This window comes from Corythoichthys intestinalis, chromosome 3 (assembly GCF_030265065.1).
Source record: "Corythoichthys intestinalis isolate RoL2023-P3 chromosome 3, ASM3026506v1, whole genome shotgun sequence".
NCBI classification, from domain to species: domain Eukaryota; kingdom Metazoa; phylum Chordata; class Actinopteri; order Syngnathiformes; family Syngnathidae; genus Corythoichthys; species Corythoichthys intestinalis.
Genome location: NC_080397.1, coordinates 33,801,286 through 33,817,527, shown reverse-complemented (window position 1 = coordinate 33,817,527; position 16,242 = coordinate 33,801,286). Strand labels below are relative to the sequence as shown.

Sequence of the window (16,242 nt, the reverse complement as noted above, 5' to 3'; positions counted from 1 at the left end):
ATTACAGTTAAAAATGACTTCTTCCAAAAAGTGATTAAGTTAGTAACTCAGTCACCTCAATGTAAGAGTAATTAGTTACTTGGCAAAGTAACTGCCGTTACTTTTCATGTTTTACACATTATTATATTATATACAGTATATTTTAATCCTTTCTATAACGTCTTTCACTTCAAATATGTTTGTATTAACTGATTGAATTAAACTATCTTTGCCATTCAAAAAAGAAGAAAGCATAGGTCACACTATGTGACGTTCAAGGATTTTTTGGACAGTCGGCCCTAGCCTAGGCTTTACCTAAATTTAACTAAACACAGGGATATTGCGGATTTTGCGATAACTAGATTGTAACCTTTATTATGTTTGGAAGTCATTTAACTCATTCACTCCCAGCTATTTTCACCGGTGCAATCCCCCTCGCTCCCAGCCGTTTTACTGGATTTTGAATGATATTGCAAGGCCCACAGAAAATTCTGTTCTATTGCTATATAAACATGGAACCCACCAAAAGAAAGATTAGACTCTCTACTTTCAGCAGGAAAAAAAAACAGTTCATATCTTTTTCCATTCTTTAGAAATCAGCATTACAAAATAGCTTAGTTGGAGCAATTTTCCAATTTCTGATGAAAAAACAGAAATTGAGCTTTTTGTAAAAGCATACATTTCAAACATAACTGACTTTAACACAGCTATTTTTTTTCTTTTGTGACATCCCAAACATCTGAATAATGTTTTCCTCCTACAAAATAACATAAACAACAAGACATAGAGCTTTGATAGCAAAGTAACAATTTATTTACACATAACTATACTATTGAACTGAGAGATGATGCTGTTGTGGCTGCGACAGCCTGGCTAAACTTTTCCCTCATCGCCGCCTAGCTAATCAAGATGGATTTTTTTTTTTTGTCTTTCTTTTGTGGTGACCACTGCCTCGTGGCGGAGTTCCCCTGGGGAATTGTGTGGGGCATGTTCTGTTCCTGGGGGGGAACTGGTTTGGCCGTTCGCGTTTCTGCCTGAGTCGCGGGACACTGGAGGGTAGTGGGGGACGCGAGCGGCCGAGCACAGCTGCGCGGGCTCTGCTCGGTGAGCAGCACGGGCTCAACGGCATCGTCCGCTGCACTGGTGGTCCCAGTCGTTCTGCGTGGTCGTCCAGCACCCGGCATCCCAGGCGTCCTCCCGGTTGTTCTGCCCGGTCGTCCGCCGCCTGGCCTCCTGGTCGTCCATTAGGTCGTCTTCCACCGGCACCCCGGTCGTGCGGCCCGGCCGTTTGTTCCTTTGAATCGGGTTGTGGGTCTTACCAAATGCGCTACTGCCCTCCAGTGGCCAGTTTTATTGCTTTAAAATGGATTTTCATCATTGTGCTTTGGAGCCAAGTTGCATCAGAACCTAGAGATGTCTCTTGTGAAAAAAAGCATAAAAGACGTATAAATATGTCTTTGGGACACTGAAACAATTAACAATCGAAAGTATTTATATGTTTTTGGGAGCAAATGAGTTAATATTGTGAATCAACCGTTAAAGTTGATAAAATTGGTCTCGTTATTGCATTAGTTCCCTTCTGTCTACTTTCGACATGTGAAAGTTTTAAAACTGTTTTATCATTTACAGATAGATTCAAGTCAGGATTTTGCCGATTTAGGAGTATTTTACATAAAAAGTTACTTAGGTTCGCTTGAAAGGTTTGCTACAACAGAGCCTTCCTGAGAAGTCTGCTGCTTTAAGATGGCGGCTGTTTACTGACGTCGCGAGTCTGTCATTTCGCATCTAGTTCTCTATACATGTGCTAACGCCACCGAGTCTGTCATTTGGCATCTAGTTCTATGAACATGTGATATCTAATGTAGTATCATGTGAGTGTAATTTGTAGGCTGTCGGCTATTGTTAGAGCCACCTAGCATCGCGTTTGCAATATTCAACCATATTGCAGTAACGCACTAATGCACCCAATAACGGTAACAGCGTTGCAAAGATGAGAAAAGTAATCAATTAGATAACTCACTACTGAAATCTAACACCGTTATACTCTGTTATTAACAACACTGGTCGTTACACTTTCTTCCTTTATTATACGCATTAGAGTTTATTTTATTTTTGCTAGAGATGCCCATAGGTAGGGTTAGGTCCACTAGAGGGCACTCATGACCTTTAGATGGGCGATGTTTCAATTCTGCAGATATTTCTACCTGGCATTTGTTGATTTTTGTGTTGTGTTTTCTTTTTTTTTTTTTTTGGCCTGATATGGTCTTGTAATAGGTTAAGGTAGCATAATAATACTAAAAGTTAAAAGTTAATTTAGACAACGTGCTGAGAAAACTGTTTATAAGAAATATAATGAAATAATAATAATCAGACATTGTAAGCAGTTTACTCATTACTTGAGTATTCTTTTCATCAAATACTTTTTTACTTGTACTTGGGTAAATTTTATGGACGACTACTTTTGCTTTTACTTGAGTAATATTATTTCGATGTAACACTGCTCTTACTTGAGTAAAAGTTTTGGCTACTCTACGCACCTCTGCTCGTTAGCATGTTGCCTCACAGTTTTCACGGGACCATATTTTTTAACTGAATTTTTCAGTCCATTCCTCTTCCTGATTTGCCTTTGAAAAAAAAAAAAAGGAAAAAAAAATCATGAAATGATGATTTCATTTACTCAGACACTCGAAGGCGAAGGACACATTTATCTATCTAAAAGGCATCAATATGTGACAATTAGTGGGAAAAGGTTGGAAAAACTTGAAGTTACATGTGGAGTACCTCAAGGCTCTGTCCAGTATGGTTTTAGAAAAGACCACTCAACTGCACAAGCTCTGACGGAGTCAATGGAAATTATTACGGATGCAATTGGTCAAGGACAGTATTCCAAAAATTGATATTCGATATTTTCTGCGTCCTATACAGGGTGACCCAAAAAAAAAAGTTTATACTGCCATAATACAACTTAAATTCCATGTTTATTCATCTTAGAATTAGAATTTAATCACAAATTATACATTATTGTAAAGAACATGTACAGTACACTCTGTTTTTCAATGTGTCCTCCCTTAAGTGTCACAACAGCCTCCAGGCGCCTGCGGAACGCTTCTTTATGTAGGATGCTGTCATCTTTTCCCAAGATCTAACAATGGACCTCTCCAAGGCTACCACAGAAGTTTGTGGCTTCTTACAGGCACTGTCTTCCACAGTTGCCCATATGCTATAATCCAGGGGATTGAGATCTGGACTCTTGGTGGCCACATATCACCTTGTCAATCAACTTTTTGGTCCCCACAGATCGGGCACTTCCAGACCCAGGTTTTCGTAAGGCTGTTCCAGTATCTTTCAGCTTCTTTTTAACTTTGTAGACTGCAAATCTGGATATTCTCAGATTTGCTGCAATCTCAGTAGGTGTCAGACCGGCACGCAGCAGTTCAGGTACAGCTAAAGTTTTCTTCATTTTCAGCAGAAGCACAGGAATTGTAGAGACGAGAGATTACCAGCTGCATTGAGTGACCTTAATTAATCACTTAAGCATGACAACCTATTTAGATATGTTTCAATGGCTTTTAAACAAGCAGTCAACTGAGTGTAAACTTTTTTTTGGGTCACCCTGTATGGTATACTGGGGACGGGTTTCAATAAACTTCGGCTTCTCCCGTCAGCCCTTTTCTTTTCGGGTTGAATTAATTGTAAACACATATAAATGCTGTTGGATTTGTCATGCCTGAAGGGAAAATAAATACATAAACATCAATCAATCAATCAATTCTTGTGGTGGGGTCGGAGTCTCGTCTCTGTGTATTGAGCAGACCAGATAATCTCTCTGCCCCTAATAAATAGATAAAGGTATGGGGATCTACCTTTCATAGCTATGTTTTTGGACAAATTAAAACTGCTATTGCTCATTTTGCATCCATTTTCTAAATACCTCTAATTTCAGTGTTAATCTATTTCCAGGAAATGACCCAAAAATCAACAAGAGTCTAACCAAAAGTGCCCCAAAATCAACAGCAAGTGCAATAAAATCCACTGCAGTTCACGGACAAGCAGGAAAGCATCCTCACGCAATTGCATTTTCAAGTTTAAAATATATTTGACCACTTGAAAAAATTAGCAGGCCTATTCAAATTTCCTTGAATTTTTTCTGGTTTCCCTTTACATTCAAACTAAAATTGATTTACTTGAATGCCTCCTTTATTTTTCTACTGCTTTTTAGACATTCTTCAGTGTCTGTCAACTGAGTCAAGTAATGTGACAACATTGAATTGGGTTTAGTGCACCTGCTCATTTGTATGATAGAGCCAAGCACAGCAGAATAAAAATCGGTGTATAAAGACACATTCAAAATTAACTTTTCAAGAGCTCCTCCTGTCTATCCACTGTGTGACATTGGGACGATCTACATTAACATCATTTAGCAAAGGTGAATTCACCTCCTGATCTCACTTAATGGGGTTGAAACAGGTTAATTGTGCTACATATCAAAGAAGTGTGATGTGTCGTGCATTTCTTTGCTCTCTTAGCCTTCTGTTATTGGCAGTTATAGATAGCAGTTATCACCTCTCTGAAGATGATTGCATTGTAAATTCCCCGCAGCAGTCTTTGATGTGCACGCAGTCAGTTCATTTTGGATGTTTTCACACAAAAGATGAGATACCATTGATAAAAAAATTAAAGATCATGAGAGCCCTGTTTTTCAAGTGTGACAGTGTCCTTCTGCCTAGACATTCACAAAGGAACACCTTCTCGCCACATCAAAAGGTTGCTTGATTGGTCTGAGATTGACTCCCACTGTGGTATTTCATGATGGACTGCTTAAAAATGTATTTTTACACAATAGGGCAAGTAACACTACAAAAAAAAAAAAAAAAAAATGCTGAACATTTTTTTTCAATTTATCCAGTAAAAGATACTATAGGCCAAATCCAACAAGAAGGCATTATAAGGAAATGAGAAGAAGGATTTCTAGTTCTGGTAACCAGCAAGGACTATTAATTCATGCTAAAGAAGATTTAAAAATAAATAAATAAATAAATAAATAAATAAATAAATAAATAAATAAATAAATAAATAAATAAGCTTTTTTCACAAGTGTTGGTGGTACAGATTTTTCTCCCCGTTCAATGTATAGAATTTCAGGATTCAAATCAAGGTTCAAAACAACATTTTTACACACACAAGGTGTCGCTGTTACTACATAGTACAAAAACAGGGACGCAACTGTTGTCTATTGTAGGCCTTCTGCATATCCCAACTGGCGCTTTAAGCAAAATGAGGCAAGTGTGGAAAAAAAATAAACACGAGATTAGCAGGAATTCACTCTCATTTGCCTCTTCAAATTGATTCCATTCCCAGTGTTCCCACCTCTTCAGGCTTAAATGAGCGTGTATTTATTTATGCCCTCTTTTCATGCCTCTGGGTGCAGCTTGATAGACATGTTGATGGTATAACATTTGAGTGAATGAAGCAATCACGATATTAGCGCAAAACCCACACAGCTATATCATTAATAAAATATAAGTGAACCAGAAAATTGACGGAATTGAGATAATGCTGTCCCTCCTTGGTGAAGCCTTTTAGTGTTTACTAATTTAACAACTTTTCATTTTGTTATACTCTATGATTGAAGCAGCTAATAGTTATTATTCTAGTTAATATTCTAGTCTTCTATACAATACTATAATATAAAGGTGATTCCAAACCATGTCAGGGACAGAAGAGTCAATTTTCATAAGATACACTACATCTCTCCTTTAGGACTGTAATGTTGTTCTGTTCCAACCCAAAAAGGTCTCAAAGGTCAAAGGTCAAGATAAAAAAATAGTTATGTTTTAGTTAAATGATAAACAAAGTGAATTATGTTGTATATATCATGGCCCTGACATATATCGTTTCGAGGTAACAAACAGCAATTAGGAATGAGTTGGATTTGCCAGTGGCGTAAGAATTTAATACTCATATTTGTGAAGATTTACATTCCGTATTTTTCGGACTATAAGTCGCACCTGAGTATAAGTCACACCAGCCATAAAATGCCCAATGAAGAGGAAAAAAACATATATAAGTCGCACTGGGGTATAAGTCGCATTTATGGGGGGAAATTTACTTGATAAAATCTTACACATAGAACAGATATGCCATCTTGAAAGGCAATTTAAAATAAAAATACAATATAAAAATAAAATATACAAAAACATGCTGAATAAGTGTACAGTATGATAATGTTACATGATGCTTGGACAACGAAATGTGAAACTGGCCGGTATGTTAAAGTAACATAGCTATTAAGAGTTATTTAGATAACTATAGCATAAAGAACACGCTAACAAGTTTAACAAACCATCAGTGTCACTCTAAAACACCAAAATAACATGTGAAATTATATAAGTCGCAGACACACAAGTCGCTCCTGAGTATAAGTCGCACCCCCAGCCAAACTATGAACAAAAATGCGACTTATAGTCCAAAAAATACGGTAATTACGACATTCATACAGGTTTGTAATAGGTGAGTTCCGATATATGCTTTTACATCGCTGTATATTATTTAACACTATATGAGCTGTTGCAGCATAACCGCACGCTACTCACAGAGTCAAAATGAGGCATGGCACGCTCTGAGGGTATCGGTAAAAAATCTGTAGGGGGTATTTTCTGAATAATTTATTAATAAACACTCACCTCAGAAACTTTAATTTCAAAATATGTATCCAAGAGTTGTTGTTATGGGTATTTTTTCAAGTGAACCCATCATTGGCATTGAGAAAACAGCTGAAATAAATACTCTAAAGAAGTGCATTTTTTCACCATGTTTACTGCTTTTACATATTTGCGCCGTCGATCAAAATGAGGGTCAGAGGTTTGTTTATAAAATGGATGTTTGCTCAGATCATTGGATGGTGAAACCCATAAAAGAGAACCTCGGACTTCAAGACTCTAATAAGCCACAATTATTCTCTTTTACAATATGTTATTAGAAACACATAAAATGTTGCCATTGATTTAAAAATCTAAAATATTTAGTACATGTTTTGACCTACGCACATACCATGTTGTATGTGCGCAATGGAGTGTCAGTGTTATGACGTAGATTGTCAGTGTCACTAGACGAACACTACCGGGTTACTCCAATTCCATCTACGTGGGGAGACACATGCGCACATCCAAGGCGAGCACTTGCTATTTGTGTTTTTATTCAGTCTTTCGTTACCATTTCGTTGCCTCAAAATACTTTTTACAAGTGTTTCCCTCTCATACTTTTAAACATTGTGTTTTCTTGTGGTAGTTTTAAAGCAGATTGTTGATCTGTTGACCACATTAGTCACATAGCATATTTAAAACATTCTTATTTGATATTACGTTTAAGGATTTTCTTAAGGCATATTTAGTATGTTCTGTCTGTATGCACCTAAACAAAACAACCTGAAAGCGCATGGTAGTACTTTGGGTGTCAAATTTGCCTCTTGCAGTATGTTTTGCCGGTGTTGCACATTTTGGCAGAACATTTTATTTTCCCTACTTTCGTCTCCTCTCATCCAGTCTCTCTTGTTCATTTTGCTTTTGCTGCTCGTTTTGTGAAATATCGACAGTGCTGTCATGCTTATTGACGTTCATCTCAGGTTCAAATTGAAAGGGTTGTACAGATGACATGTTTATGTCGCTAGAGTCATACTGAGGAAGCCCGGCAGCGTAGCTATGTGACGTCACCACCCTGCGACTTCAAAAACAATAGCGACCTACTCTTTAAACTAATTTTAACATCAACGGGGTTACAATATCAATTTTTTAAAAACTCATAATAACATTTATCTTTTAAGAACTACAAGCCTTTCTCTCCGTTGATCTTGTTGAGACTCTTTACTTTATGATCTTGAATTTACTCAAATTAGAAGAACAAAAGAATTTGATTATTTTATAATTTTAAATCGGGTTTCAAATACTGTTGCAGTTTTGGAACTCTGGCAAATGTACAGAGAAATTCAAATGTTCAATTTTTGACCTAAGTGTCTGTTTTCAGCTTAAATATTATGTGCAATTCCCTCAGCAACCCTCTCCCTTAAATAAAAAGGAGAAGAAATGTTAGAGAGAGAGAGGAGAGACAGAGAGAGGGGAGAGAGAGAGATAGAGATGGTTCCACATCCCTCCGTCAGTGCTCCACATACTGCTTGTGCTGCACATAGAAGGTTGTAAAAGCAGCAACCAACCACGCTTGAAGGCGTCCCTTTTCCTTATGTTTCCTTACTGCACGGCGGATTAAAACTTCCCGCTGTGTTCGTTTCTCTTCCTGCGAGTGAAGATACAGGTGGTGCCTTGCGTTGTATTCGACCCTCCTCCTGCACGAGCTGTGTTTTCTTCACATCTGCGCGCAGATTAATATGCTCCTCATCCATTTATTTCACAGCATTACTCCTTCCCTCAGAAACCATGGGTAAGTGAATACCTTTTAAGTGTATTTAGAATTGTTTTGCATTCCCACAGTTCCTTGAAGTATTTTCATTCAGATTTTGCTCAGTGACATTTTCCTGTACAATACATTAACCATGACTGCCAGTGATTTTAATGGTGTTGTTCTCCATCTGTAAGCTCCCTCAAAATAGTTAATGTCAGTCTGTTATAAATTCTTCATGAAGCAGGTCTGCGCATCACACGTTTTCTCACTTTCACATCCAGAGTTTAAAGGATAAAGAAGTTTTCATCTTTACTTATTTAAATGTCTTTGAGCAAAAAATCTCTAAAAGCGATGCACTGTTTTGATTGCTTGTGCCCCACTTTACTCCCACAACAGGTTCTGTGATGTTGGGCTGGAGGTTTTCATGTGTTCTGGTGCAGGCGACTGTCTGGCTGTTGCTCAGCAAGGGGGAGAGGATATGCCCTGCAAGTTGTCGCTGCGAAGGCAAGCTCGTCTACTGCGAGTCAGGCATTTTCCAAGACATTCCCGAGAATATCACCGCAGGATGCCAAGGTCTTTCTCTACGCTATAACAATCTGCTTGTGCTGATACCCTACCAGTTTGCGCATCTCAATCAGCTTGTCTGGCTCTATTTGGACCATAATTCAATCAGTGCAGTGGATGTTTTAGCCTTCCACGGTGTGAGGAGGCTAAAAGAACTCATTATTAGCTCCAATAAGATAAGCCACCTGCACAACAACACGTTTAGCGCCATCCCAAACCTGCGGAATTTGGATCTATCATACAACAAGCTCCAGTCTTTGCAGCCGGGACATTTGTTTGGCCTGCGCAAGCTCCAGAATCTCCACCTTCGATCCAACGGACTCAAACAGATTATCGTCCGTACATTTCTGGAATGCCGTAGCTTGGAGTTTCTGGATTTGGGTTACAACCGGCTGCGGAGTCTCACCCGCACAACCTTTTTAGGACTGTTCCGGCTCAAAGAGCTTCATTTAGAGCACAATCAATTCTCACGGATTAATTTCTACATTTTCCCACGGCTCACAAACCTACAGACTCTTTACTTGCAGTGGAACCGCATACGAGCCGTAAGTCAAGGCGTACCTTGGACCTGGCTGAAAATGCAGAAACTGGACCTTTCGGGGAACGAAATACAAACATTGGACCCTTTGGTTTTCCAGTCGATGCCAAATTTACAAACACTCAATTTGGAATCCAACAAGCTCAGGAGCGTTCCCGTGGAAGCCGTGGCGGCGTGGACTTCGGTGACCTCCGTCGGCTTGGCCGGCAACGCCTGGGACTGTAGACCGAGTATCTGCCCGCTCATGGCGTGGCTCAGGACCTTGAGGGACGCCAAAGACATTAGCATGATATGCAGCAGTCCCAAGTCTGTGCAGGGAGAGAGGGTCATGGATGTCGTGGGGAATTATTCCACCTGTGCGGACATAATGGCTAAAGTGAATACCACTGCTGCTGCAGCTGTATTGACTTCAAGCCCTTTTATGAACGCCACTTTGGACCATCTCTTCAGTGATGTCACGGAGCTGGATAATGACGAGTCTCCTGCGCTGACATCGACATCTTCATCCATCTGGCCTGATAAAACGGATAGACAGAATCTGAGCACCTCACCGCCCACGCCCTCTAAATCTCCTACTTCGTCCTTCCCAGAGATGCCGTTTGAACATATGGCTTTTCATAAAATCATCGCGGGCACTGTAGCCCTGTTTTTATCAGTGTCATTGATCCTCCTGGTTATTTATGTCTCATGGAGGCACTACCCCAACACCATGAGGCAACTGCAGCAGCACTCAGTCAAACATAAGCGTAGGAAAAAAGTGCGGAAGCAGGAGCAGGACCTTAACTCTCAGTTACAAGAATACTACCTGAGCTACCATTCAAACTCAGAAACCATGGATTCACTAACAAACGAGGCACGGCCGTGCACATGCACCATTTCGGGATCAATAGAATGTGAAGTATAGAGTTCCGCTCTTCTAAGTCTTCTATTAGACTATAAGGGACATTTCCGGGCAAATCTTTCACCTGATATGTGATTTTATAATAAATGGCATCATAAAATGTTCCTCTCCTCTGCAATGGAGGCAAATGTTCAGCAACCGAGTCCAATATATCTGTGTGGAAGGAGCAGAGGCGAGATATCCTGGAAGCTCTTTAATACAGTGACTAACATGCAACACCTACCATCTTACCTGTGCATGACACAATCTACAAACTGCCCATGATTCAGCTCTGTTAATTGGTTGATCCTTTGGTTGGTCAAAATGGATGGTTATACCATGGGTAAAGCAACAGAGCCATTTTTTACTTGCCTGTTTACATCATGTTAATTGTATACTATGTAAAATATGAAATTGTAGGGGAGAATCTTGATGTAATTGAATGTGTAAGTGTATGTGTGAGTGTATGTCCCAAGAGGATGAGTTTATTATCCAGATTAAAAAATTCCAGAGGGATTACTATTGTCAGTTTTAATATTTAGCTATGTTACTCTATGTCCTACCAGTGCATTAGTTACAAATATGTAAGCTATTCCGCTGAGACCAGATGCTGCTCACACAGCGTCTAAAAGAGGTATAATGGCCTGTGAGATGCCATGTGTGTGTTTTATCAGAACAAATGTTTGCGATAGTTCCCAAAATATGAATAAACTCCTACTTCAGAAACATTCACTTATACCGTGGTATCTCAACATACGATCACTTCGACACACGATCTAATCGACATCCAACGTATAAATTAACCCGCCATTTGTTTCTACATCCGACGATATGCTCGAAATACCACGATTTAAGACAGCGACGCAGTTTTCTTTGTTTTCCTGCAAGACGGACGCACAGCGGATTTTCTTGTGAGCGAATTCAACGTGTTCCAAGAATGTTAGTGCAGGTGATGAAAAAAGGAAAAACGTGAGGCTTACCATTGAAATCAAGATGGAAATGATAGAAAAGTATGAGCGTGGTATGCCGTCCGTGAACTGGCTTAACAATCTGGCCGTAGAATGTCTAAAAATCGCCAGCTTCATCAGATTTTTAATTATTTATTTTAGAACTTGTGCAACACAACATGCCTACTGTCTGCTGTAGCTGAACAAAGTGAAGGTAAAATGTCCTCTCTCACTATGCCAAGTCACCAACGCGGTGCGTTCAGGTACACCACGCAAAACACATCCACCACATTAGAAGCCGATGCGTTACATTTTTACAGGTATTATGATCTATAGATACTATCGATTTTTATTCATTTATTCATTTGTTTTGCTCTGTGTAATTGCTATTTGCAATAGTACCAGCAGCATTTATTAAGGATTTAGTGTAGGTTTTTGGGCTGTGGAATGAATTAATAGAACTATAATGTATTCTTATAGGAAAATCCTGCTCGACATACGACCAATTGCAAACAAGGTCCTGGAACGAATTAATTTTGTATGTAGAGGTACCACTGTATTTCTAAAGTTGTGTTTGTGTTTTTTTAGAGGTTTGAGAAAACGGGTTAAAAAAAGAAAGACAGAAAGAAAGAAAGAAAGAAAGAAAGAAAGAAAGAAAGAAAGAAAGAAAGAAAGAAAGAAAGAAAGAAAGAAAGAAAGAAAGAAAGAAAGAAAGAAAGAAAGAGAAAGAAAACGGTCATAATAATCCAAAGTTTCTTTTTTATTTTTTAGCAGCTCCCACCATGTTTAGGTACTGTTTATCAGACTCTAAATGCAAGATCATGCATGGCAATTTGGTGAAGGCAATTTTCCCAGAACTGATCAGAATAAAGAAGTTGAATAAAGCATGTTTGCCAAGCACTTCAGAAAAAAAAACATGTCTAATCATCTTTGGCTATTCTCACACATTGAGTTCCCTCAAGTTTAAACACAAAAAAAAAGATTACTTCATTAATTCTAACTGATTTTCTAATATGTTGCCAGTTTTGGAGAGCTCATAAGAAGCACAGTATGATAAGCCCTTAAAAAAAATGCAATTGTTCTCCATTTTTGACGCAAGTGTCTGGTTTTGGTGGAAGGCTCACATATTATTGGCACATCAATTTGGCAAACTAACCCACACTCATTTCATTTTCAGTATGGATAACACTCCTTCAGACCAAAGTGGCTTTTATGTTTCACAGATGCATCCCTTTATGATCAAATCTGTTTAAAACATGAATATAAACAAATGTACTTTGAAGATTTTTGAATACACCGGCCATCACATTATGACTACACTACTATTGAAATTTAAGTTTTGGATTAGTGATGGTATTGAAGTGAGAAGTGTTTCAATATTTTGGTTACTGCAGTTATAAAGGTACAAAAAGCATTAGGAACAGCTTTCAATCTGATGCAATACAGGGCAATGCCATTGTCAACTAAAATACAATAATGGACATTTTTAAATGAGTACTTGTCTTGCAATGTCTTTCAAAACTGAGACGGAACAATATCTTCAACTCCTGCATTGGAGCTCATTACATTGTACAATTGATCATGACATTTTTGTATTTTTATGAGAAATGGTGTATTGATTCAGCATTGTTTGTGAAAAGCGCTAAGAAATGTGGTTACAATGCATTGCTGGGGAAATGACTGTAATTAGCAGAATACAGACGGTGAAAAAGAGAAGGGAAGGAAAAGAATCCATCTTTATTTCTGCATTTGCGGGATCTACATTTCACAGTACATAATGGCGCATATAAAATTGATGACAGATTTTGTCGTTTTCCATCCTCTTTTGTGACTCCCCTCTTGACTTTAATAACACTGACAATAGTATTAACTAAATGTGGGTCACTCGTGTTGGCTTTATATAGACAAGACTCCATTATTTTTTCTTTTAAGAAAACAATGATTCCAAAATAGGAAAAGGAGAATTGAAGCAGGCCCTATGGGGATTGTTATAGGTCAAGTCAAGTCTGTTACGCTAATAGGAAGACATTACCCACCTTCATCTGTCTCCTTCTGCTTTCCTTCCACCTACGTCTTTCTGGGATAACCTGCGCAGGGGACACGTGGGCATGTGTTGAGTCAGGCAGGATTAACTGATGCTCCAGCATGTGAATTCTATAAAAAGGTGATATTTTCCCCCGGGCGAGACACGACTTGTACAGTTAATCAGTTTACTACACGTGTGGTTTATTATCCCAGCTGTCATGCATGTCATTCCTTGTTTTTCTTGTTGAGTTTGTGAAGAAGGTAAATTTCCGTCTAGTCCAAATGTTTGTTTTGACCGATGGTGTTTGGTAATTGAACGATGCTTGCATTTAATCTGATGAATTTCTTTCAAGGACCAATGGGAACATTTCCAACTGCAAGAAGAAAAAGGAAATTCCATGAACAGTATAAATGATTTGTTGATCCCAGTTTGACACATATTGTAATTACTGTTTGATTTGTCATATAATGACTGATGAAAAGCAATTTTCCCATGTTTTTGTGCTGCGTGTAGCCAAAACAAGAATGCTGATTAGAGAGTCGTGGTCTGCATCTTGCAGACCATTATCGAGGCTATTGGTTTGGGTGAAATATTGCAGCAGTGCACAGTATTGACTGAGCAACAACAAGGTACAAATGCAACCACGCGCTACGTGCAAAATAAGGAGGGTGGAGGGGTGCGGGGACTCTATGCTGTCAGTTTCCTGAACTGGAGAATGTCCTTGTGTTGATGGAGGCATCTTCGAGCAGACAGCAAAAACAAGCAGATGACGGGAGAAAACAGAATTGCAAAAATCCTGCCGGCAAAAATCCAGAAACAAGATTGGTTTTCTCTGTGTTCCTGTTAAGTCAGGCCGTGAGGGGCCAGCGCTCACTTGGCAGGCGTAAAATTTTGATTTACATCTGTCACTGTGCATTCTTTTTCTAGCAAAACATCCATGCAACATTATACTTGTGTTTGCCAAAGGTTACAGCCTAATTTAGAAGGTAAAATGAAGCCAATATGGCAGTTATGACAGCCCATTAAAGATGCAACATAAGGTTTTATTGTCATTGCTTCATTTTCCATTACATGAAGTTGGAAAAAAGAATAAATAGTCATTCATTACTTTTAACGGACTTCTTTGCAGTCTTATTGCAGGTACAATCAAAGTCTGTGTATTTCAGCTGCCTCCCAAACGACACACATTTGAAGGAAATTCCATTTTCAACTTTGTGAAATCTAATGTTGCAAACAGAAAAATTCGATATGTCCCAGAAAATATTCAACCTATGGAAGAAAAGCATGTTGTAGCTCACTGTACATCTGAAATTGGTTTATTAACACATGAACATAAAAGATTTTTATCCGGTTCCAGTAATAAAGTTATCATAGTTACCATGCCTAATAGGGTTTTTAATTTTCTTTTTAAAATATAGCTGTCTAATTATTATTTGGAAACAATTTTTACTCTAAGAAATACTGGAAACTGAAAAAAATAACCTTCAGGGTCAAACTATTACATGAATATTGTTCACAAGTGTAAAAATGAGATTGTTCTTTTTAATTGTTAATTTGTCTTAAAACATAACCATTCTGTTTCAAGTAGAATGGTAGTTTTGCACCGATACCATTTTTTGGCCCCGGTACCGATACCTGGCTGTGCAGTATTGGCTGATACCGATACCATATACATATATATACAGTATATATATATATATATATATATATATATATATATATATATATATATATATATGTGGCGGAAAACACTCAGGTGACTTGAAATTCCGCTCTGAGACCCCCAATTTAGCCAACTTTCAAAATTGTCTGATATGCATGTGTGATACATCATTGGAAAGCTTAAAATCTTAATTTTCTGGGGGAAGAAACATTTTGAACAGGAGGGCAATTTAAAAAAAAACGTTTTTTAAACAGCAAATCCCTATCTAGAGGTGAGAGCACGCGAGAGCAGAATTACAGACGCCATGACTTTAACGAGATATTATCGCATACTTACCTTGTTTCGATCAAAAAACTCCATGTAGCAAGTATCACTGAGTGTCAAGACACAGCTGTGAATAGCCACAGATTTATGGGGGATTTTATGGGTGAATCATGGTAATATAACAAGGGTCGCGATGCAGAAATCGCAGACATTAAGAAGTGGTCGAGATTGTCTTTTTCATATATTTACCCTTTTATTTATTTATTTATTTTTTTGCCCCAATTTTTCTTTGTTTGGATCGATTATTTATCATCTAACATATCGGAGAAAATGCGACCGTAACAAAAGAAAAAAAAAATACAATTAAGCGATAGTTATGAGGTAGATATCCGTGACTTTTTTACAGACGCCATATTTTTTCATTGTAACATAATTTGTTTAAAAGTTTAAAAAATGTGAGTGAATAATTTTTTTAAGTCAATTTTTTTTTTAACGAAGTATGAGACATCAGTTAATGATTCTAAGCTAAAAACAACAGACATTTTTAATAAAAAATATAATTACCTTCGTTTTATGGCTGGGTTGAAACAAAAGCGGTTGCGGGACATCTGTAAACGGGGGTTTTCAGGGTAAAGCGGACAAATTAAAAATAGGGGGCTTAATGCGCCATAAATCTGCTATGGCAGCATATAGACATATTGTTCTATCAAACACAACAGTTGTTTTGGCTTAAAATACAGCAGTTTCTTTTATAGAGGAGTGCAAGAGCAGAAAGTGCTTTTTCAGTCTTGTCTGTGTTTTCTACCATATAATATATATTAAAAAAAATTTTTTTTCTTTCAAAGCCCTACATACTTGGATGTGAAATCATTGCTATCATGGCATTGTCAGGCTGCTGCTTCTCTTTGCAAAACAGGAAAAAGACGAAAAAGTGAATTCAGTAGAACTTTTAATTGCATACCTGGTATGGGTGACAGTAGTTGAATAAAC

At 38.1% G+C, this 16,242-nt stretch overlaps 1 protein-coding gene across 1 annotated transcript; it reads left to right on the top strand.

Annotated features, from left to right (window-relative positions):
• The first annotated feature begins 8,141 nt into the window (after positions 1–8,141).
• On the top strand, positions 8,142–14,959 carry lrrtm4l2 (leucine rich repeat transmembrane neuronal 4 like 2). Its single transcript, XM_057830918.1, has 2 exons — positions 8,142–8,409; positions 8,767–14,959. The coding sequence occupies exons 1-2, from the start codon at positions 8,406–8,408 to the stop codon at positions 10,374–10,376; spliced, it is 1,614 nt and encodes a 537-aa protein (XP_057686901.1). The 5' UTR covers positions 8,142–8,405; the 3' UTR covers positions 10,377–14,959.
• Positions 14,960–16,242: the final 1,283 nt, after the last annotated feature.